We start from the raw sequence: 23,453 nt of genomic DNA, 5'->3' as shown, positions 1-23,453 counted from the left end.
TTGTCCTGCTAATTATTATTTTATACCCATAAAAATAATAAGTAACTGCCAGATAACGATCACCTGCTTTTTCCTGACATGGTTAACATTAGGTGTGTTATCTTAACTAATAACATTTATTAATTAGCTTATAGCACCCACATTTAATGTTACAGAAAAAAAGTTCAGTGATCTGTCAGATCCTGTACGTCAGTTAGTACAGTTTACTGCTGAACAACTAATTTTGTTGGTGTTAAATAACAAAGACATCGAAAATCAAAATCGTCTTCAATCTCCTCTCGAAGCTCCGACAGTCCTCAGACAAGCTGTCAATCAACTTCGAATCATGACGACACGCCCCGTTTTTATAGCATCAAATTGCTATCTAAAATCTAAATCATCACAAAAACGAACAATTGAATATATATCAGCGTGATAACAACTACCTTAAATGACCAAAACCATCTTTCAGAAAGTTTTATTTGAAGCAGAATTTATTTTTAAGTTTTCACTGAAGTCTCATTCGACTGCATTGAGAGGGCGGGGTTTATGACCTGTACTGCATCCAGCCTCCAGGGGGCGATCAAAGAGCCCGCAGTTTCACTTTTCAGGGCGTATGAGACACACCCGATTTGGACACGCCCTGAGTGCACCTGCGCCGTGCGCTTTACACTTTGCGTTTAGATCGTTAAAATAGGGCCCATTGTCGTCTGCATGCAGAAAATTCAAAGGAAAAACTTTTCAGTTTTTACTACATCGTAGTGTAAACTTAGCCTTAGGATTGCAAAGTTTTACTGTCTCATGAGCACCAGGAACAACATTATGACAATTGTAAAGTCTATGTTCTGTCCTTAATGCCAAAGTGCTCAATCTTATTAAAGAGAATCCCTGGTTTAAAATAAGACAAATTAATAGGTTAACATTGAGGCATTGAAGTTAAAGAAAAACCTGTGGTAAATTTCGCAAGATATCAATACCAGCCCTTCAGTGTTTTCTGATTCTCAGTGCAGTAAGTCAATTGTGTGCATTGAGTTCTCCACATGCCTGAATTAACAAACTGACATTATTCCTCCTCCTACAGCTTTCCAATAAAGTGCTTCTTGTTCCTTGGGGGAACATCAGTTTGTGTGTGTGTGTTTGTGCTGTAGTCCACCTCGATGTGATTTCAGATCATGAAGTTTTATTTTAAGGACCATTATGATATAATCCACAGAGGAAAACTGATTTATTTTGTGATAATGACTGTCTGACTGTACATTATCTGCTGTATTACATACTACATATTTTCCCCCATTATTTAATTTTTCATGCATGATCAGATAATTGAATATGAATATAAATATTTTAAATAATATAACTATTTAGATCACTCCTAATTATTTGCTAATTAAGATAATTCTTAACTAAATTTGTAAATTCAATAGTGTGTTAACATTAAATTGAGTTTGGTTTTCTTTCTTTGTTTTCCAGTGGGCCACAGTGAGGATGGAAAGAGGAGCCAAGGAGAAAAACCATCTTCTGTACAAGCCTTACAGTCTTAATAGTAAGTACTGCAGTGGTTGTGTAAACACTGAGCACTGTTACACCTATGGGAAAGTTAGCTGTTACTCCTGCTGTGTGCTCATCTGCTTGTTAATCTGAGTGACATTGCTTGTTTTGGTGTGTCCCCAGTGCTTGGTTGATCTCACAGGACCGTTGTTGTTTTTGTCACTTGACCTATCCACAGAAAGAACAGGCAACGATTAATGGCGTTCACACTTTTATGTCCCATTCACCTCCATTCAAGCTCCATTGCTTATGGTGTTGCGGGTTATTGTATATATGGTAACACTTTATTATCGGGAACAGTTCTCACTTTAACTAGCTGCTTATTAACTTACTGTTTATTAGTTCTTATAAAGCACATATTATTGTCTTATTCTGCATGACCATATTCTGCTTAATCCTACCCTATACCTTACTAACTATTAATATGCAGTTAATTAAGAGTTTTTTGGAGGCAAAAGTCATAGTTAATAGTAAATATACAATATTGATTTCTCGATTTTAATCGATTCTCATTTTTACGAACTGATATCGATTCCTAAAACCCAATCCCTTAAATGCTGTTTTGGCGCTGTTTAATGTGACGCGACAGATCGCTTTAGCGCCTCAGTTAAAGAGAAGCGGCAGCAAGTAGCTCGTGTGAACATCCTCTCCTCTGCTTTACAGTGCAAAATAAACATGAATAAACAGTACAACTTACTGAAATCCGTATCATGTCTCGTTTAATCGCTCAATCAGTGTTTCAACCTCGGAAAGACGTCAATAAAACCGCTTGTAAACATTGTCACGTAACGTCACATTTACCGCAGAAAAACCTATTCAGTGACCATAAACTTATTAGTCAGCCAGAAAAGTGAACTCTAGAGAGCAGCATTCTGATAAATATAGCTATGCACCGTTACATATTCATTATAATGTTCTTCAATAATTAATACATGTTTGAATAAATCAGTTATGACAGCCACGATTTAAATGTAAATGTAATTCTAAACTGTATTTATTATAAAAAGAAAACATAATTGATTATAATTTAAGTGTTCGTATATAAGTTAATTTTAACCTTCAATATTATAGTAATGTAGTACCAACTGACTCCCATGTGTAGTTTACAGCATTAGTTGAGAGATTTTTTTCCTCTAGAAAATTTGCCATGTACTGTAACTGATATACTACATCCAAAATAATCGATATCAAACCGAAATCGTGATCGAATCGAATCTCAAGCATGTGAATAGAAATTGAATCAAATCGTGAAAATTGTGTCAATACCCAGCCTTAATATATATATATATATATATATATATATATATATATATATATATATATATATATATACACTACCATTCAAAAGTTTGGAAACATTACTATTTTTAATGTTTTTGAAAGAAGTCTCTTCTACTCATCAAGCCTGCATTTATTTGATCAAAAAATCAGAAAAAACTGTAATATTGTAAAATATTATTATAATTTAAAATAATGGTTTTCTATTATAATATACTTATATAATATAATTTATGCCTGTGATGCAAAGCTGAATTTTCAGCATCATTAAATCCAGTCTTCAGTGTCACATGATCCTTCAGATATCATTATAATATGCTGATTTATTACAAATGTTGTGATACAGGATTCTTTGAATAAAAAGTTAAAAAAGAGCAGCATTTATTTAAATTAAATCTTTTGTAACAATATACACTACTGTTCAAAAGTTTGGGGTCAGTATTTTTTTCTTTCTTTCTTTTTATGTAAGAAATTAATACTTTTTTTCAGCAAGGATGTGTTAAAAGTGATAGTAAAGATTTATACTGTTAAAAATAAAATATTTCTATTTTGAATAAATGCTGTTCTTTTTGACTATTTATTCATCAATGAATCCAGAAAAAAGCATCACAGTTTCCAAAAAATATTAAGCAACACAACCGTTTCCAAATTTGATAATAGAGAGAGTATCAAATCAGCATATTAGTATGATTTCTGAAGGATCGTGTGACACAAAAGACTGGAGTAATGGCTGATGAAAATTCAGCTTTGCATTACAGAAAAAAAAAATATTTTAAAGTATATTAAAATAGAAAACCATTATTTTAAATTGTAATAATATTTCACAATATTACTGTTTTTTTCTGTATTTTTGATAAAATAAATGCAGGCTTGATGAGTAGAAGAGACTTCTTTCAAAAACATTAAAAATAGTAATGTTTACAAACTTTTGAAAGGTAGTGTATATATATTTTGTTTTTTTATTTTTCATTTAATTATGCCCTAACGTGTTTCATGCTGTTATATAATTTCTCTTCTTTCTAGGAGAGTTGTTAATTCAGTTGCAAATTAAAAAATATAATTTATTTTATTTCCTAGATTTTGCTCTTCACAAAGACACTGTATGTTTGCATTATCATTTTATCTCAGGCATTATTGCTAAAGAGCCTACGTCACTGGAAGAGGAGCTCAAAGAGATTCGGCGAAATGGGAGCAGTCGAGAGTTGGATGGTTCCGCCTCCACCTCCACAGGCCCCTCCCCTTCTTCAGAGTTTGAAATGTCGGACACCTTCTACTTTTGCCGCCGTGGCATTGAAAGCATCGTAGATGATGAGGTTACAAAATGTTTCTCTGCAGAGGAGCTTGAGTCGTGGAACTTGTTGACCAGGAGCAACTATAACTTCCAGCACATTAGCACCAGACTGACAGTGCTGTGGGGTCTTGGCGTTATCATCCGTTATGGGTTCCTGCTGCCCCTCAGGTGAGGAAGAATGAAAACAGTGTTCGAAATTAAACGTCAGTGATATTAAAATTCTGGCTGATGCTAATCACCCATAAATGTCTGATTTTAAAATTCTATACTGTTTTGTCTAAATAAATTAAAACTAAAATCAGTTGTTTCAAATGCTATAAGCGAATTTTAATGTACAGTATAAAAAATGAATATTCACTTTGAGGCTTGCCAAAGATTACATTTAACAATGTTATGAAATAACATTTAGTGAGTGTTAGACAGTAATCTAACTTTAAAAATATGTATTGAGCATCACAATTACAGTAAATATCCATTGTTGTCAGGCATATATCCAATATCAACTGATACCAAAAAATAATGGTTGTGATACCAAATTATTGTGCATCCTTAGTAAAATAAACCCTTATTTATGGCACAAGTGAATGTCAAGATTAGAGAGAAGTATGTTAAAATTAAAAAGAAGCTAAGAGGCTAATGCTAACAACAAACAAGTACTAAAATGCTTGAGGTACTGTGGTATTGCCGTGGTTTTTTGACATGTATCATGCTAATTTTATATCTTTTTGGACATGTACCATGGTAGTGTCTTGGTTATCTTTAAAGTACCTTGGCCTGGAAAGTAATACCATGGTATGCAAGACATTATCATGGTATTGCCCACTGGTATTGCCACAGTATGTTTACACAGTATGAATACAAAAAAAATATTCAAATTAGAAACTGCTGCTTCATAAAGAATGGAGCAGAGGGCACTGCTGTTACTCTCATTTACATGTCTATGATAAATCTATCATAGCTAGCAAAGATACATGTACATATAACAAGAAAAAAGTTTTCTGCAGCATTTGTAACCTTTCAATGGCTTTGTATAGTGCAGTCAGAATAAATACTAAATATTAGTTTTGGTTGGCTGATGTTATAATTTGACATCATTCTAACTGGTCCATTTGGAGACACTTGCTCTGCTCTGGCACACAAGTCTGAATTTAGTGTCTTAAAATACAGGCTAATTCTGCCACCCCTCAGGGCCATATGGAGCTTCTGTAGGATTAATGTCAGTCAGGGCAATGGCCTTAACCCACATTCCTTAATAGAAACACTTTACCATCCCATGTGCACATTTGAGATGAGGAAGAGTGCCTGATATCTGAGCTCTGTTTAATCAGATGTGCTCACCCGGGTATTGTGTGATTAACTGAACAGCAGTATCCAATGGGTTAAAGTTATGGTGCAGTGGGTAGTGCATGTGCTTCTGGAGTTGAGATCACATAGCTGATGTAGGTTTGAATTTCACCTGTGACATATTCCAGTAGGGATATGGGTATAATTTGAATTTTATCGATTCTGATTCTGCTTATCGATTCCAATTCTTATATGTTTTAAGGTAAAAACATTTAGTCAAACATTTATATCATATATCATAATACATTTATAACATATTTATTGTGACCTTTGGCAAAACGTTTTGTTGTAGCTGTATAACACAAATAGAAATCAGCAGTCTACAAAAAAATTCAGCAGCCTTAAGAACACTAACACTTTCCTATGGTTTTAACAGCAAATAAAAAGGTAATAAAAAGTAAAATAACTCTACATAGTTTACTTTTTATGCATAAAATATAGATTAATCCTTATTAAAGTTACAAAAGTTATTCATTCAAGATCGGTGAGTGATTTTCTTTTTCTTTTGTTCTTTAATTGACGTTAATGACCGACTGCAGTAGGATTATTAGGCTGCTGTCACTTTAAGGCCTCATGCTGGATCCAATATGTCTTCTTGTGCTTGAACACACAAATACACAAAAATGTGTCAAAATATAGTCGTAAACACATTCTGTTTTGTCTTAAGTAACCGTAAACACATGAGTATCAGTATATTGGATCCAGTGTGAGGTCTTAAAGTGACAGCAACCTAATGATCCTGCTGCAAAACCGACTGTTTACAAGGATATTTTATATTTTTGTGTGTATTTTTACTTTCAAGCGCAAGAATCCACGTACGAGAACTCCATTTAGTATCGCACGCTATATGAAAGACTTTGGATGTTTGCGCAAAAAAAAACAGCGTGGCGCAAGTGCCAAATTGAGCATCTTCTTGCACTTGAAAATGGTTTGAAATCACATTAAAATGCACGCACAGGAATCGATAAGAGGAATCAAATTTTTATTTTATTACAAGTATCCGATTCCTGACCTTAAAGGATTAGTCCACTTTCAAATAAAATTTTCCTGATAATTTACTCACCCCCATGTCATCCAAGATATTCATGTCTTTCTTTCGTTAGTCGAAAAGAAATTTAGGTTTTTGATGAAAACATTCCAGGATTATTCTCCATATAGTGGACTTCAGTGGCCTCCAAATGGTTGAAGGTCAAAATTACAGTTTCAGTGCAGCTTCACAGGGCTTTAAACAATACCAGATGAGGAATAAGGGTCTTACCTAGCGATTCAACTTATGGAATGAATGTGGCGCCAGTTTAGTTTTTTTCCGTAAGTAGAAAAGGGAAGGCATAGGACATACAGAATACTGAAAGCGCAAGCACATGCAAGGCGATCATCTGTTTATATAAAGCATATACAATTAATTTTTAAAAAAAAATGACAGATCGTTTCGCTAGATGAGACCTTTATTCCTCATCTGGTATCGATTAAAGCCCTTTGAATCTGCACTGAAACTGTAATTTTGACCTTCAACCGTTTGGGCTCCATTGAAGTCCACTATAAGGAGAATAATCCTGGAATGTTTTCATCAAAAACCTTAATTTCTTTTTGACTGAAGAAAGAAAGACATGAACAACTTGGATGACATGGGGGTGAGTAAATTATCAGGAACATTTTATTTGAAAGTGGACTAATCCTTTAAGTATCCGATTCCAGAATTGGAATCGATTTTCGATTCCAAACCTAATATTCAAGTGATTCTCTTTCATGCCATTTATTCTTTGTATCTCCAATGAAAAATCAAATGGCAGAAAGTAAAAAACTTGATTTCAATATTAAAAGTGCACACAGTAATTTGTTGCGAATTAAACAGGTTCTACACATAAAAAAAGAAAAATTAATTAAAATGATAAAATACTAAAGTGATATACACTTGTATGAGATGAAGACTCCAGTCTTTGACACGCTTCATGTAGAATATAACATTTTTTCTCAATCAAAAGGGTTTAAAGGGTGTGTTTTGTAAAAATGTTCCGATGTCCAAGCTGAAATGTCTTTTTTTTTTTTTTTTTTTATTATCAGGCTAACATTAGCAATCACAGGAATAAGCCTATTGGTTGTCTTCACCACCATTATTGGTTTTCTGCCCAATGGGAGGTAAGAAACTTGATTGAATAAATAAAAAAAAAAAAAAAAAAAAATCCTATTTTGTTGTGCTGTCTTGTACTAGTGCTGGACCAACATATCTGTGAGACCAATACATTGTCTGATATTTGGATATTTTGAAGTTGGTAGTAAGTTTATATTCTAGAGTGTGATTTGATATGTATGTCAACGTGTCCCTGTGTGTGTTTGCAGGGTGAAAAATTTTCTCAGTGAGAATGTGCACCTGATGTGTTACCGTATCTGTGTGAGAGCGCTGACTGCTATCATCACATATCATCACAGGTAAAACGCCACAGATGTGTGGAAACACATACACATACATCCTGGAAATCTCCAACCACCTTGAGCCTTGGCATTATGGATCAATGTGCAATCTGACAATCACATGTTTGCAATCACACACAATCCTGTACGATCAAACAAACATAAACAATGACACTCACATCAGACACTGATATTCAAACAAACACGCACATATAATCCCACAATCACACAAACACTCACATACATGCTCAAAATTAGACCTTAATAATCAAACAAACATGGTTAAAATCACATACATGCTCACAATCACTCTCGCACCGTCGGGCCAAACCATTCTAATTGCTTAACCATTCCATTCCGTGCCAAACCTGTCCTAGCCGGTACGAATATGGTTTCATTTTCCACTGTGGGGCTGATAACAGAACTCTCTGGAATTTACTGTAATACAAATGCGTCAGTCATCGCCTTGGTAACGCAAGAGTTTACAGATGTGTGATATGTAAATAGCAACTGCATTAAGGAGGATGATCAGATATTTCTTTTAATTTTATTATTAACTTGTTTAATTCACTGTAGTAGTGCACTTGGCCAGCTACAGAGAAACTGGTAGCCAGGCAACAGACAAGTTACCAATCCTACGTGGTGGCGTCACTACACGCACTCTATCAGCACGGTTGAATTCCGAGAACGGTTTGTAATCGTGCCGGACCGAACCAAGCTAAAATGGAAATAGAGTTCACAATTACACACATACACACCGTCAGGGTGTGTCAGATGCTCCCAATCAAAAACCCTTGCACGCACTGTCACAATCACACTCAATCAGGTGGTCACTATCATGCTCACAATCACCATCAATCGCATACATACTCTCTCTTAAAGAGGCATTCACAATCACACAATCGAACTTGGGTTCAGACCAGGCAATCGTACCAAGTGTGAAAGCACCCTAAATCACATGCTCACAGTTCTCTCTGATGTTCTTCAAACCTGTCTGACTATCCTCCTTCCACAAAAGGAAGAATGTTCTTAGTCACTCTTCTCCATACAATTACAGTAAATCACAACTGGTTCTTGAGAATGTTAAAGGTGATGGAGAGGATTTTTTCGTCGACTGAGAATCCAAAGACTGTTACTGAGTACTGTAAACTCGTGCACGAGTATTGGAAAATGATTGTTTACCACCGGCATTCGCTGTGTCGTGTTAGTGGATTCATTATGTTGGACTCACCACAGGTAACTCGTAATGTGCAGTTGTTACTCCTGTCTCCTGACAAAAAACATTGCATGCGGCGCCTGTGGAGTGTGGAAAGTTACTGGAGCGCGCAGCCGCGCTCGTCTCTCACAAGGAACGTCACGGTAGTGATTGTCAAGCCAGAGGGCCAATCATCGTGTAAACGATTGGCTAATGTTTTTAAGGCCCTACCTCGTGCACAGATGATGTATATTAATATTAATAAAACGGGTTTTGTGTCTTAGTTACAGGTCAGGTAAACTGGATTCATCTTCTCCAGTACTCTCTTTGTAATTATCTCAGCTGAGCCTGTCATTCCTATGTCTCCTAAATGCGATAATGCGTAATATTTCGGGTCACTGACCTCCTGCGCATTTTCTTTATCTCTGTCTCCTAAAATGTGATGAGAATAAAGAGTATTCTTTCTATCAGGTCCTCTCCCTTGACCAGTCAAACTGGTTCCTGTAGCAGGGACGACAGTGCTCTCCATGTTTTTCCTGTAACTATTTACACTCTCTGCTCACAATCTCCTCTCTGTGTCTTTCTCTGGAACAGTGAAAATAAACCCAAGAATGGAGGCATCTGTGTTGCCAACCATACGTCACCCATTGATGTCATTATACTGGCCAGTGACGGATGTTATGCAATGGTAAGTGTGTGTATTTGTGTGTATTCGAGATAGAAGGTCAGAAGGTAAATTGTGTCTGTGTGTGTATGTTAAAGGTGGGCCAGATCCATGGTGGGCTGATGGGGATCATTCAGAGGTCTATGGTGAAAGCTTGTCCACACATTTGGTTTGAGCGCTTAGAAGTCAAAGACCGCCATCTAGTGGCTAAAAGGTAACACAACATCAACACTTGTCTTGCTTTTGAACAAAAGTGGATTCTTCTAAAAAAAAAAATGGAAAACACATTATTATCTCATTGGATCTTGTTCTTTTATAACACCCTCACTTATCATTGTTATCATTGTTGTTATAAATGAAATGATTTCAGGTTGAGCGATCATGTAAAAGACAAAAGCAAACTGCCTATCCTCATATTCCCTGAAGGTAAGCTGAACTCATTCTCAGAAATGATTATTGATATGAAAGGGAAACTAGGGAAGAATAGTGCTTTTTTTCCCTATGTACACTACCATTCAAAACTTTGGTGTTTTTAAGATTTTAATGTAAAATATTATTGCAATTCAGAATAGCTGTTTTCTTTCTGAATATATTTTAAAATGTAATTTATTCCTGTGATGTCAAAGCTGAATTTTCAGCAGCCATTACTCCAGTCTTCAGTGTCACATGATCCTTTAGAAATCATTCTAATATGATGATTTGCTGCTCAAGAAACATTTCTTATTATTATTAATGTTGAAAACCGTTTTTGCTGCTTAACATTTTTGTGGAAACTGTGATCAATTTTTTTTTTTTTACTTACTACGCCCAAGCTTTTGAACGGTAGTGTATATAATGTTAAATTCAAAGGCATTATAACTTGACAGCAGGAAACAAATACTGGACATCCAAACATCCAAAACTCAAAATCACTGTTTCTCACAAAGTCAGCTGCTCACACTTGATTTTTTTCAGGCAGAGAAAGAATGTGATGGAAAAACAGTGTTTTTTGTTTGTGATTGAAGACATTTAGTGCATTACAATTGCCCTGTTACATTTTCTCTTCTAATGAGTGTTATACATATGTAAGCTTATATTGACTACCAATGAACAGGTGTTATGATCTGGTTGTTATATTAATATGTTAATATTCTGTTTCATGTGTTCATCATATTATTTGTGTCCAGGTACCTGCATTAATAACACATCAGTAATGATGTTCAAGAAAGGAAGCTTTGAAATTGGCTCAACTGTCTACCCCGTCGCCATAAAGGTCAGAAAATCTCACTTCCCTAATGAAGATACCAAGTTAGGGATGTAAACACCCAAAAACGAAAATTCTGTCATCATTTACTCACCCTTACGTTGTTCCAAACTGAGTTTCTTTCTTCTGCTGAACCCAAAAGGTTTTTTTTTGAAGAATGTTGGTAACCAGAGAGTTGACAGTAGCCCTTGACTTCAAATCAATGGCTACCGACAACTCTTTGGTTACCAATATTCTTCAAAAAATCTGCTTTTGTGTTCAACAGAAGAAAGAAATTCATTCAGGTTAGGAACAACATAAGGGTGAGTAAATGATGACGGAATTTTGGGTGAACTATTCCTTTAAGCATAATCCTGTATTGTTTGTGCAGGGTTTGTCCTGCATTGAAAATATTTTGGCAGCCACCAAAATGAATCTTTGTCCTGCCAAAGATTTTTTTGATCATTTAATGTGATATGTGCTGTTCTGCAGTACCGGTACCCACTGATTAGCCAGCTGCTTTAAAACACTTTAAAAATGCTTTGTAAAGAGTGTCATATTTACAACATGTTTTTGCAGCATTGAGCTTTGTTATCCAATCACAGACATATCTGTTGAGTGTGTGAATGCAATGGCCAATAAGAAGTTAGTTATAATGCACACAACACTGCTTATTTTTTGTTCAGTGTGAGTTTTGCATGCTCTTGAATCCTTTCGTTATAACCAACAAATTGTAAACACAATGTCAGTAAGAGATACATTGCACAGCATAGAGAGCTTCATTGATTATAACGTGAGTTTTCGCAAGAGTGCAGCTTTGTGTACCTCAGTTGTCATTGACCGCTTCAGTGATTATATTGCTTGCGATCTTTGCTTGCTTTCTGTATAAAATATATATTTGTCATGCTGCTAACTACACATTGCAAAGTTTTTGTATTGGCAACCATATTTATTTGAACTGAAAAATTATCACTAATTTTGGTATCACTTTACAATAAGGTTTCATTAGTTAACATAAACTAAGAATAAACAATACTTCTACAGCATTTATTAATCTGAGTTAAAGGTGCCCTCGAATAAAAAATTGACTTTATCTTGGCATAGTCAAATAACAAGAGTTCAGTTCATGGAAATGACATACAGTGAGTCTCAAACTCCATTTTTTTCCTCCTTCTTATATAAATCTCATTTGTTTAAAAGACCTATGAAGAACAGGCGAATCTCAACATAACACCGACTGTTATGTAACAGTCGGTGTGTACGCCCCCAATATTTGCATATGCCAGCCCATGTTCCCAACATTATGAAAGGCATTAGACAAGGGCAGCCAGTAGTAACATCTGGATCTGCACAGGTGAATCAACAGACTAGGTAAGCAAGCAAGGACAATAGCAAAAAATGGCAGATGGAGCAATAATAATTGACATGATCCATGATATCATGATATTTTTAGTGATATTTGTAAATTGTCTTTCTAAATGTTTTGTTAGCATGTTGCTAATGTACTGTTAAATGTGGTTAAAGTTACCATTGTTTCTTACTGTATTCACGGAGACAAGAGCCGTCGCTATTTTCATTTTTAAACACTTGCAGTCTGTATAATTCATAAACACAACTTCATTCTTTATAAATCTCTCCAACAGTGTAGCATTAGCCGTTAGCCACAGATCGCAGCTTCAAATTCATTCAGAATCAAATGTAAACAATATAACAGTATACAATACTCACATAATCCGACGCATACATGACGCATGCATGACGAACACTTTGTAAAGATCCATTTGAGGGTTATATTAGCTGTGTAAACTTTGTTTATGCACTGTTTAAGGCAAGCGCAAGCTCCGTGGGCGTGGAGCACGAGAATTAAAGGGCCAGTAGCCCTGAATCGGCTAATTTATAATGATGCCCCAAAATAGGCAGATAAAAAAAACCTATGGGGTATTTTGAGCTGAAACTTCACAGACACATTCAGGGGACACCTTATACTTATATTACATCTTTTTAAAAAAAGTTCTAGGGCACCTTTAATGCTAATTTTATTCTTTACTGATTCATTATTAAAATGAAAAATTGCATTTGTTAACATTAGTTAATGCACTGTGAACTAACATGAACAAACAATAAACAACTGTATTTTATTAACTAACATTAACAAAGATTAATAAAGATAACAAAAATATTGCTTGTTGTTACTAAATGTTAGTTAAAAGTTATCAAATGATACCTTATTGTAAAGTGTTGAATTTTTGTGGAATTCTTGTAGAATTGTGACCTTTTGAATAAAGAAGTTCCATGATTCATGTTACTAATTTGCTTATCAAATCTATGACCTAGAAATACTGCATAATCTTATTTCTGCTCAAAATCTTAAAAAGAAGAAATATTCAATATTTTTTTAAGTTTTTTTTTTTTTTATATTTAAATTTTTTTCTTTCACTGATCATTTACATATGCGAATGTGCCCATTCACATGCCTTTTACATTTAAAACATACTGGACATATTTATTATTCCAAACTTAAAGAATAATCAATTATCAGTAATGTTCTAGAGAAATATATGAACTGGCCAGAATTAATACTTCGTGTTTTTAATGCTGCAGCTGGTAGACTGTATGATTTCAATCTTGTTTTGAGCTGTAAAGCTGCTTTCAGAGGTTCCTCCTTGTTTGCATCCTCTCTTACTTTATCAGCTTTTATGGTAAGAAAAAGGATGAAAAGCAGATGATTAGGGATGTTGATGTCCTAATCAGTATTTGTTAGTAATATCTTTCCTGAAAACAAGATAATTTTCTTGAGAAGTACATTTAAAATATGCTGCATACTTTTTACAATATATTGTTTAGTTTTTTCTTATATCATTGGCAAATTTTGTTGTTTTAGGCATAAACATCACTTTATTTTCCTTTTTAAAATTCCCTGTAGCCAACTAATATTGAATGGCGCTAGCCACAGCAAGGGTGTGAGTTACGCAATATCGCGTTCATTATCGCAGATGAATCGCCTTCGATAATGAACGCAATATTGTGTAGCTTGTCAGTGAACTACGGCTCTGTCTATTAAATGCCCATCCATTTGAAAGCAGCTGATGGTGATTTAGCGGTAATCAGGGAACCAGCTTTATTGACGAAATGCATGTGACAGTCGCATGCGATATATCGCCCAGCCCCAATATATATATATATATATATATATATATATATATATATATATATATATATATAACAAGCGAAAACAATTCACAATGAATGAAAAAGTGTTATTGTGTACAGTTTTTTTTTTTTTTTTAAATACATTTTATCTAGTTTTAAGAATGTTTACTGAAAAACAACAAATAAAGAAAATGAAGTTTTTCATCAGCATTATGATGGGGATTGCACTGTATTTTATTTGTGTTTTTGTGCATTTCTAGTATGACCCTCGGTTTGGGGATGCCTTTTGGAACAGCAGTAAGTTTGGGATGGTGAATTATCTGCTTCGAATGATGAGTAGCTGGGCCATCGTCTGCAGTGTGTGGTACCTGCCTCCGATGAGCCGTCAGGTAAGGCCGGCACGCACGCAAACTCATCATCTCTGTAAATGCAGTAAAATCTCTGTGGTATGAATGACTTGCATTGCCTTGCCCATTTTGCATTGGTACATTTAATACACAAATCAAGCACAAATGAGCCTAAGTGGGTTTGGACATCTGTCTGAAGTTTTGTCCACCCACCACAGATTGGAAATAGACATCTGTTTTTGCATGTGGGCATGCGAATAAACAAATACACCATTGTTTTTAATGTGTGTAAGCTCTCAACTCTTAAAAATACCAGAAATGGTCACCATGATTGTGCTGATTCGATCTGTCCCACCTTGAATGTTGCAGAAATTCTCTGGAAAATCACTGGAATAATGTTAAAGCCCTTCCTTGGTGTACTTAGGTTGTTTTAAAGTGCTCCTATAATGCTTTTTCGAATATTACCTTTCATATAGCTGTTTGTGAATGCAAATGGTCTGTAAAGTTTTAAAGATCTAAGTACATGACAAATAAAGTTATCTCCTAAAAGAAAGAATCGATTTTGAACTGCTGAAACAAGTCATCAGCAATTCCAGTCTCACTTCGTGTTGCATGCTTACGTAACAATGTAGCAAATTTGCATAATGCTAGCCAATGTTCTTCATTGGCTGCCTGTGAAGCATCTCCTTTGACCCGCCTTCAAACTCTGTATTTGTAGCTGAGGCCTGGAAGAGTTTGGTTTGTGTTGTCAAAATGTTGAGAAGATACTGGTTTCAGTGCTGCGAATCCACTTTGCATGCACTTCAAAAGGATGAGGACTTGCGCTGTAATTGATACGGAAAACCAACACCATTGTTACTGTTTGTATCACTGTGAGAGCTGAGGAAGCCTCCGGAGCTAAATTCAGATAGTAGTAGTAGACGTTTCATTTCCGACACGCGCTGTAAGCAGTGGACCAATCACAACAGACTGGAAAGTCTGACCAATCAGAGCAGAGCAGGCTCTCGGAAAGGAGGGGTTTAGAGAGACTGATTCTTCAAACAAACCATTTTCAAACTCTTTGAGAAATGTGGTTATGTGCCATGTATATTATGAGAAAATTAAAGTGTTTTTCGACCTCGGATGCATGTAAGCCTATTGTAGGAGACCTCCAAAACAAAATTAAGAAACTTTAAAGGGTTAGTTCACCCAAAAATGAAAATTCTGTCATTAATTACTCACCCTCATGTCGTACCACACCCCGAAGACCTTTGTTCATCTTCAGAACACAAATTAAGATTTTTTGATTGAAATTCAAGAGGCATATGACTCGTCCATAGACAGCAATATAATCAACAGTTTTAAGGTCCAGAACTGCACGTGACTGCAGTGGTTCAACCTTAATTTTTATGAAGCGATAAGAATACTTTTTGTGCGCAAAAACAAAACAAAAATAACTTTATTCAACAATCTCTTCTCTTCCCTGTCATAATCCTTATGCTGGTGACGTAGTAAGCTCAGTATGAGAATGAAACAGAAGATAAGATATTGTTGAATAAAGTCGTTATTATTGTTTTGTTTTTTGCGCACAAAAAGTATTCTCTACAAACTCTTTAGTGCCTGCGTATCTAATAAACTTGGGTATGACATTTATTTAGACTATACAATGATGACACCTATTGAATCATAGGCTATGACGGAAGTTAGTATAGAAGAATAAAACGTTATCAGCATGCGCTCATTTCTTTCTCTCTTTATTCCTTATATGAACTTATAAGTCAGGGGACTGGAGCCTATCCCAGTTTCCTAGGCCAGAGGCAGGGGAAAGCACCCTGGACAGATGGCCTGTCCATCACAGTCAGCATGTGCTAGTGGTAAACAAATAAAGCAAGATGAATCACACATGGGCAATTGTGGTTTTTACGTTCGCTGAAAAAAAGAGAAGGAAGTGAAAGAGGAGAATATGTACGTGGTCATGGCTAGGGAAAAGACGCAAATTGGCATGCTAATTTTGTAAATGGAGCTTGTTGAGCTTTAGGTTTTTAGCACCATGTTATGTTGATCAATACCTCATTTCATGTTGCTTTTTTTTATGGGTTATTCAGTAGATGTAGGTAAAAGCAGCAAACACTGTGATATGATCATGCTAAATTTCTGACACTTTCAGAAAATTATCGCAGGCTATCTACAACTTCTGTATTTGAACCTCTCTCACTTTATGACCACCGTTTAAGAGACTCGACCACAGTAATCGCCACGATTGGTCATCTTTCATCTGGGACAGCCCAAATTCGGTCAATGTGTAGAGGGCATAAAATAACATAATAGGGGCACTTTAATATTTAAGCAAATTTACTGTTCAGTTTTATGTAAACATGCTATTAAAGGGATAGTTCACCCAAAAATGAAAATTCACAATGCACTTACATTAGATTTTTGTTTGTGTTTGTTTGTGAAAGTCATACACAATTGGAATGACATGAGGGTGAGTAAATGATGAGAGAATTTTGGGTGAATTTTTTGGTGAACTACCCCTTTAACTGAAAATGGTAAAAATAATTGAAACAATATGAAACATTTTAAACTCTTAAAGCACAAGATCAAGGTTTTTGTCAAGGTCTGTTTTGTCTCCCTCAGGAAGATGAGGATGCAGTGCAGTTTGCTAACAGAGTAAAGGCAGCCATTGCCAGACAGGGTGGTCTGGTGGACCTTCTCTGGTAAGTTTGACTCGGCTATGTTGAGGCTAAAGAGAAGCAATAAAAATACTAATATAAGCTGTAGATGGGGAGATAAGTGAAAACTGGCTGTCTTAAAACAGAAAATGTTTGGTCTTAGCTGGTTTAAGCTGGTCTCCCAGCCTGACAAGTGCCCAAAACCCTTCTAAAACCAGCTGACAGACTTGTCTAGCCCAAAGTATATTTCAGCCGTCCGTATTTTGCAACGATTGTCCGCGTGAGGCAATTTTCATCACTTTTAGGGGGCTTTCACACTGGGCTCGTTTGCTACAGGCAAAGCCCGTGCGTGATTGTTCCCGGTGCCCCCCGCAGTGTTGGTCTGGTTTCACGCTCAAATTGATTCCGTTGAACCCTGGTGTGTTTGCATTCATCTCACGTCATCACAGACGTGCACGGTGCATGATAGAAAACAGAACGCAGGTCAGTAAATTGTGTTTTTTTTTTTATTAATTTGGTGCTATTGCGTGCAGCAGAGTAAACGATACTTGAGTTTACTGTATGTGTGTCGCATGTAGATGGTTTTCCGCTGTTTGCAAACAGACTTTTTTGAGACGACAGCTGATTACCATTCATTTGCCGCTCTGATTGCACTCACAAAGCGTGAATACACTGCAGGCTCGAATCCAAGATAAATCATCAACACTATCATCTCTTAGATGTGTTTTATTGAAGTTAATACATTATAATCAGCTAAAATGCATGCGCAGGTTACTTCTAGGGCTGTTTCGAATGCCATTTTTTGAGCTTCGAAGCTTAGGTGGCAATCAATATCGAATATTCGAAGCTTCGGTGGGTGGGGCTAAATATATAATTATAGTGTCGGTTTGCATTTGTATCATCTTTCACGACTTCACGTTTCACTCTTCGGCATCGTAAATATGTTGCGGCAGACCCAGTGGAGTGCAGTGTTGCATTTGGTGCAATATGATCAGGTGGCACACATTCTTTAAATATTAATAAACATTTAATAATCTTTTAAATAGAACAGTTTCCGGTATGCATTACACGGGCAGGTTTATGCTCCGAAAACGGACAGTGCACAAGTGATACAAAACACAAAGTCTGTTGAGAGCAAGAACTTTAATAAGGTATTAATAACGAACATTTCTTTAAAACAAATGAATCCCAAAACAGAAATTAAATTAGTAACACACAGTGATTTCAATGAACTGTAATAAATAAAGAACATGGTAGCAAGCTTATAAACAGTTGAATAAGAATAAATGAATTGTTTTTAAAATGACACAAAATGTAATATCTATTACAATTAGTTTTATTCTATATAAGGGATTTATTTTGTCTTATGAGTGAGAATGAGTCCGCGACGGAAGTCACGTGTTGAAAAAAAAAAAAAAAGAAAAGAATATTCGAATCTCAAAACTGAAAATCGAATGCCACCCCACCGAACGAATATTCGAATATTCGATTATTCTAGTACAGCCCTAGTTACTTCCTGAACAAGTGCGCACCCGAGTCCGTGTTGCTTTCATATTCATGCGAACCGCAGCATAGTTCGAATGCAACCACCTCCTTCAGGTAGTCTCGGGTTCGGTACCCCAGTGCGCACCTGTGTTCGAAATGACAGCTTTCACATTAGCGATTTTTCATGTGAACCGTGCTCCGTTTCAAACCAAACTGCCAGTGCGAAAACCCCCTTAGTCATCAGGAGGGCTCACAGATGTTTGCGCACATCGTCCGCTTGCAGCCCAACAGCGCATGTGCGAGTGACTTAAACGCTTGAAAAACAAAGTCCATTTGATGTTTGTTGTGTGCACACAACAAACGCATCTTTCCATGCTCAAGGCCAAAGGAGCATACGTCGAAATGCTTACGCTATCAACTTTGCGTGAGACAGAGCAGAATTTCTGGGCCTTGAGAGACCAGCAAACCAGCTTAGCCATATTAAAGCTGGTTTTCTCAGATATGTCTTTTTATTTTTTTTTTAGAGGTAAATAACAATTTAGTTCAAACTGGGTTTGTTTTTCTCTTTAGGGATGGTGGATTGAAAAGAGGGAAAGTGAAAGATACTTTCAAAGAGGAGCAACAAAAAATCTACAGCAACATTTTGGTTGGAACTCAAGCAGACCGCAGTCGTTCTTGAGGAGAGGAAAATGATTCAGGTGAGGACCTGGAGGGCAAGAGACGGTTCAGAGACCTGGACAACGACGCTATGGATTTGTTTTACATCAAATCACAAGAGCTGTCCTTGTTTAATTATCCCTCTTTGTGAAAAAGGATCAAAGCTTGTCCAGTGTTAGGTCAGGTTGTGATCAAAGCACACCTCGAGACGTGTTTTGATGTTCCTTTGACCGAAGCCAGTGTAGCGTGTTTCAGTCTGTAGTGGCCGGGTGGCTTATGAGGAGTCATAAAGAGGCAATGTGATAGTTTAATGGTTTCTTTCTCTTTTTTTTTGTTTATTACTTGGTTAGTTTTTTTTTAAAATTTTTTAATTTAATGTTTTCTTTCTTTTTCTCTTATTATCATTTACTCTTAACGTATCATTAGGATGCAATAAACTATTAAATTTGATGGCCATGAATGGTTCAAGGAAACGCCTCATCAGGCTGCACGTAGGTGTCCAAGAGTTTTCTGTTATTCACTTCCATCTCTCTGCTATACTTCTGCTGCATGAGTCACTTTAATCCTGGATTTTAACAGGAGAAAACAGCAGAAATATGCATGGCAAACCAGCGATTTAATTTAAAGATATCAAGGTTATACTTACCTTTGCAGACAAATAATCTGCATTAGTCTTTCAAAATACCTCCATGTAAACAATAAAGCCTGTGTGAAGGGTTTGAGAAGAATTTGTTATATATTGTTAGATTTTTTTTCATCAATGTGTGACAAATCCAGAACTCTTTGCCATTTCCATTCACATCTGGAAGTCAAATCTTAAGAGTCTTAATGATATTGGCCAATTGAAGCCAATTGAAAACTCAATGAACTTTTCATGTTCTTAAGGTACTGCATAAATTCAGATTAAAACCATTATTTGTGCTGTTTAAACAACACTATGCAGTATGTAGTGTATATGTTTCCTAAAAGATTTATTTTTACTTTCAGATCAACCAACCCTAAAATTGTGACAACTTGTTAAACAATAACAAGACTATTCAAACATATTATAAAAAAAAAAATAAAAAAAAATTAATACTTTTTATTACAACAAAATTTGCATCTTTAACATTGCTTTCAAAAAGTGCACACAACAGAGTTATTGGTTCTCAGCTCATTTTGAAAAATCTGATCTGATTCAGTAAGTTATCTGACTGATTCAGACAATGACTCCTGTACGGAAGAGGATTAGGGCCAAGCAATAATAAAAAAATAAAACCATCTCGAGATTAAAGTTGTTAAATTTCGAGAAAAAACTCATTAAATTTCGAGAAAAGGGTCGAGATAAAATGTTGAGAATAAACTCATTAAATTATGAGAAAAAACTTGTTAAATTTAAAGAAAAAAGTTGAGATAAAATGTTGAGAATAAACTTGTAAAATTATGAGAAAACTCGTTAAATTTTGAGAAAAAAAGTCGAGATAAAATGTTGAGAATAAAGTCATTAAATTACGAGAAAAAAGTTGTTAAATTACGAGAACAAATTTGTTCTCATAATTTAATTACTTTTTTCTCGTAATTTAACAAGTTTTTTCTCAAAATGTAACAACTGTAATCTCAAGATGGTTTTATTTTTTTATTATTGCTTGGCCCTAATCCTACTAATCCTAATCCGTACTCCTGTGTTCATCTGTTAATTAAAAACAATCAGTTTGTTAGTGAATTTGACATGTTGCGCTATAAAGGCCTGTTCACACCACAATTTGATAGATTTTCTTGTTAGATTTTTTTATTTTATTTTTGTTTTTAATATATTTATTTTCTGTTTAGACCAATGTGTAAAAAAAGGCAGACAGGCTAAATGAACATTAAGTCACGGAGAAGGAAGGAACTGTATTTTATGTTTTTTTTTAAACAGCTGTTCAGAACACCAAATACACGCGTACAGAGACAAGCGACCCATGCTGCGTCCCAATTCGCCTACTTATACTACACCCTAAAAGTACTCTTTTTGTGAAGAAAAAGTACATACTTTTGAGTGTGTAACAGAAGAGTAGACAAGCTTTGGGACATACTATCACCTCATAATATAGTGTCTTTAACAGATGCTCTGTCGCTTAGTTATGTGCATCCTATCACCGTAAACTGGCCTGTCTTGTCACAGTTAACACTCCACATTTCATTTCATTTCCCACCATATTGGAGAGAAAAGAAGTAGCATGTTGATCTGCCAGTCATGGGTCTTTGAAGTGGAGAACTCTCCTTATATTTTTCCTTCATATTTAAAAGTTAATGGCCAAATGGATCTTTATAAAAGTTTACATTGTTGTTGCAGATGAAATATAACATGGATAACATTAACATATTAGTCACTTTATCTAAACCTCTGTACTTAACCGTCGCACATCTGCCATTTTTGTAGTTTTTTAACACTTTTTATTCGTGTTTGTAGTTCTGAACCTAATCCTCCTCCAAACCGAAATGTGTTGTGGGCAATACTAGTGTTAGTGTGCATGGATCTACACTTCGAAAATTACCGAAAATTGTAGACCATCTGGGGACTTTTGGTATACTCTTTTCAATATACTATGCTTTGGGATGGATTCTTCCGGATTCTTTCTCTGCTATTCACTGTCTCTTAAGCCGGGCACACATTTAACGACTAGCTCAATCATTCTAAAACTGTGCTGAACATACAAGCGATTGTTTCCTGCGACTGAAGCCGATTTAAATACTTACACATGGAATTTGAACACCGACTGTAATCGCAGACTGAACGCGACTGGACGCGTTTGAGCGCGATCAGTCATAAGTATCAATTTACAATCATAATCGACCTTACAATCGTTAAGTGTGTGCGCGGCTTTAGCAAAAGTGTCTGTCTGTGAATGCCACCAACTCATTTTTTTTGTAATAGCAGCAGCTCTGGGCATGTTGGTCAATTTATTTTCAGTGCGATGGAAGAGAGATAAGAAAAGTGTTAGCTTGACGGCATGCTAATGTTTGTGTTGTTCAAATTTAAATGTTTATCGCAATGAATTTTCGCACAGGACATTAGTCTTGAACATGCCTTAACTCAGCTAAGAAATTGCCATGTTGTTGTTAAAGGGATAGTTCACCCAAAAATGAAAATTTTATGTTAATCTGCTTACCCCCAGGGCATCCAAGATGTAGGTGACTTTGTTTCTTCAGTTGAATACAAATTATGTCCTGTTGTGGTCTGTCAGTCGTATAATTCATGGCAATGGGAACTCCATCTATAAGAGTAAAAAAAAAAACATGCACAGACAAATCCAAATGAAACCCTATGGCTCATGACGACACATTGATGTCCTAAGACATGAACCGATCGGTTTGTGCGAGAAACTGAACAGTATTTATATCATTTTTTACGTCTAATACACCACTATGATGTATGAGGTCTGAATGCACTCTGACGCCGGAAGTGATCTCTCGCACTTATTGACATACGCGCGAGACATCACTTCCGTCATCAGAGCACGTTATCAGACCTCACACACTGGATGCTCAAGGCAGTTGGACATAGTGGTTTATTAGAGGCAAAAAATTATATGAAAAAAAAAAATGTATAAATACTGTTCAGTTTCTCGCACAAACCGATCATTTCATGTCTTAGGACATCAATGTGTCATCACGAGCCGCAGGGTTTAATTTGGATTTTTCTGTGCGTGTTTTTTTTTACTCTTACAGATCAAGTTCCCATTGCCATGCATTATACGGCTGACAGACCGCAACGGTTGGGGTTAAAAATCATCATTTGTGTTCTACTGAAGAAACAAAGTCACCTACATCTTGGATGCCCTGGGGGTAAGCAGATAAACATCAAATTTTCATTTTTGGGTGAACTATCCCTTTAAAAAAAGAAGAAAAAAACCTTGGCATAAAAAGCCTCCTAAATACCAGTGCAGAAAACACTGTATGCAACTACTGTAACTAGCTCTAAAACTATAACACTAAAGGGCTCATAATGCAAGATAGTATTTTCACAACGTGAACACTTTTTGCTCTGTGGCTTTCCTTTCAGGACTATGTTTGGTTACAACCACTGACAAACAAGATTTTGCTTGTTTAGCTTATTGTGTGAAAGCTTGATATAGTCACTTTATTCTTAGTCACTTTAGCTTTTTGGCTTCTAATGAATAAGTTTAGTTTGTATTGGATGATATCTCATTCTCAAATAACACTCAAGCTGAAAAGTTCTAAATATTAAAGGATTAGTTCACTTTCAAATGA

The 23,453-nt window shown here is 35.8% G+C and overlaps 1 protein-coding gene across 4 annotated transcripts in view; it reads left to right on the top strand.

Annotated features, from left to right (window-relative positions):
* Positions 1–22,359, top strand: part of LOC137027279 (glycerol-3-phosphate acyltransferase 4-like) — a 30,863-nt gene extending 8,504 nt beyond the window's left edge. For 2 of the 4 annotated variants that reach the window (XM_067395273.1, XM_067395274.1), the window contains exons 3-13: positions 1,450–1,522; positions 3,934–4,264; positions 7,502–7,576; positions 7,778–7,867; positions 9,639–9,732; positions 9,807–9,922; positions 10,079–10,134; positions 10,875–10,960; positions 14,341–14,469; positions 17,044–17,123; positions 19,134–22,359. In XM_067395273.1, coding sequence (XP_067251374.1) covers positions 1,450–1,522; positions 3,934–4,264; positions 7,502–7,576; positions 7,778–7,867; positions 9,639–9,732; positions 9,807–9,922; positions 10,079–10,134; positions 10,875–10,960; positions 14,341–14,469; positions 17,044–17,123; positions 19,134–19,242 — 1,239 coding nt within the window. In that variant the 3' untranslated portion in view covers positions 19,243–22,359. The remainder of the gene's footprint in view (positions 1–1,449; positions 1,523–3,933; positions 4,265–7,501; positions 7,577–7,777; positions 7,868–9,638; positions 9,733–9,806; positions 9,923–10,078; positions 10,135–10,874; positions 10,961–14,340; positions 14,470–17,043; positions 17,124–19,133) is intronic. The other 2 variants (XM_067395276.1, XM_067395275.1) reach the window with 2 other exon arrangements.
* The last annotated feature ends 1,094 nt before the right edge of the window (positions 22,360–23,453 follow it).

The sequence above is a fragment of the Chanodichthys erythropterus genome, chromosome 9, assembly GCF_024489055.1.
Source record: "Chanodichthys erythropterus isolate Z2021 chromosome 9, ASM2448905v1, whole genome shotgun sequence".
In the NCBI taxonomy this organism is placed as follows: domain Eukaryota; kingdom Metazoa; phylum Chordata; class Actinopteri; order Cypriniformes; family Xenocyprididae; genus Chanodichthys; species Chanodichthys erythropterus.
Note: the sequence above shows the minus strand (reverse complement) of the source record. Positions and strands in the feature narration are given on the sequence as shown.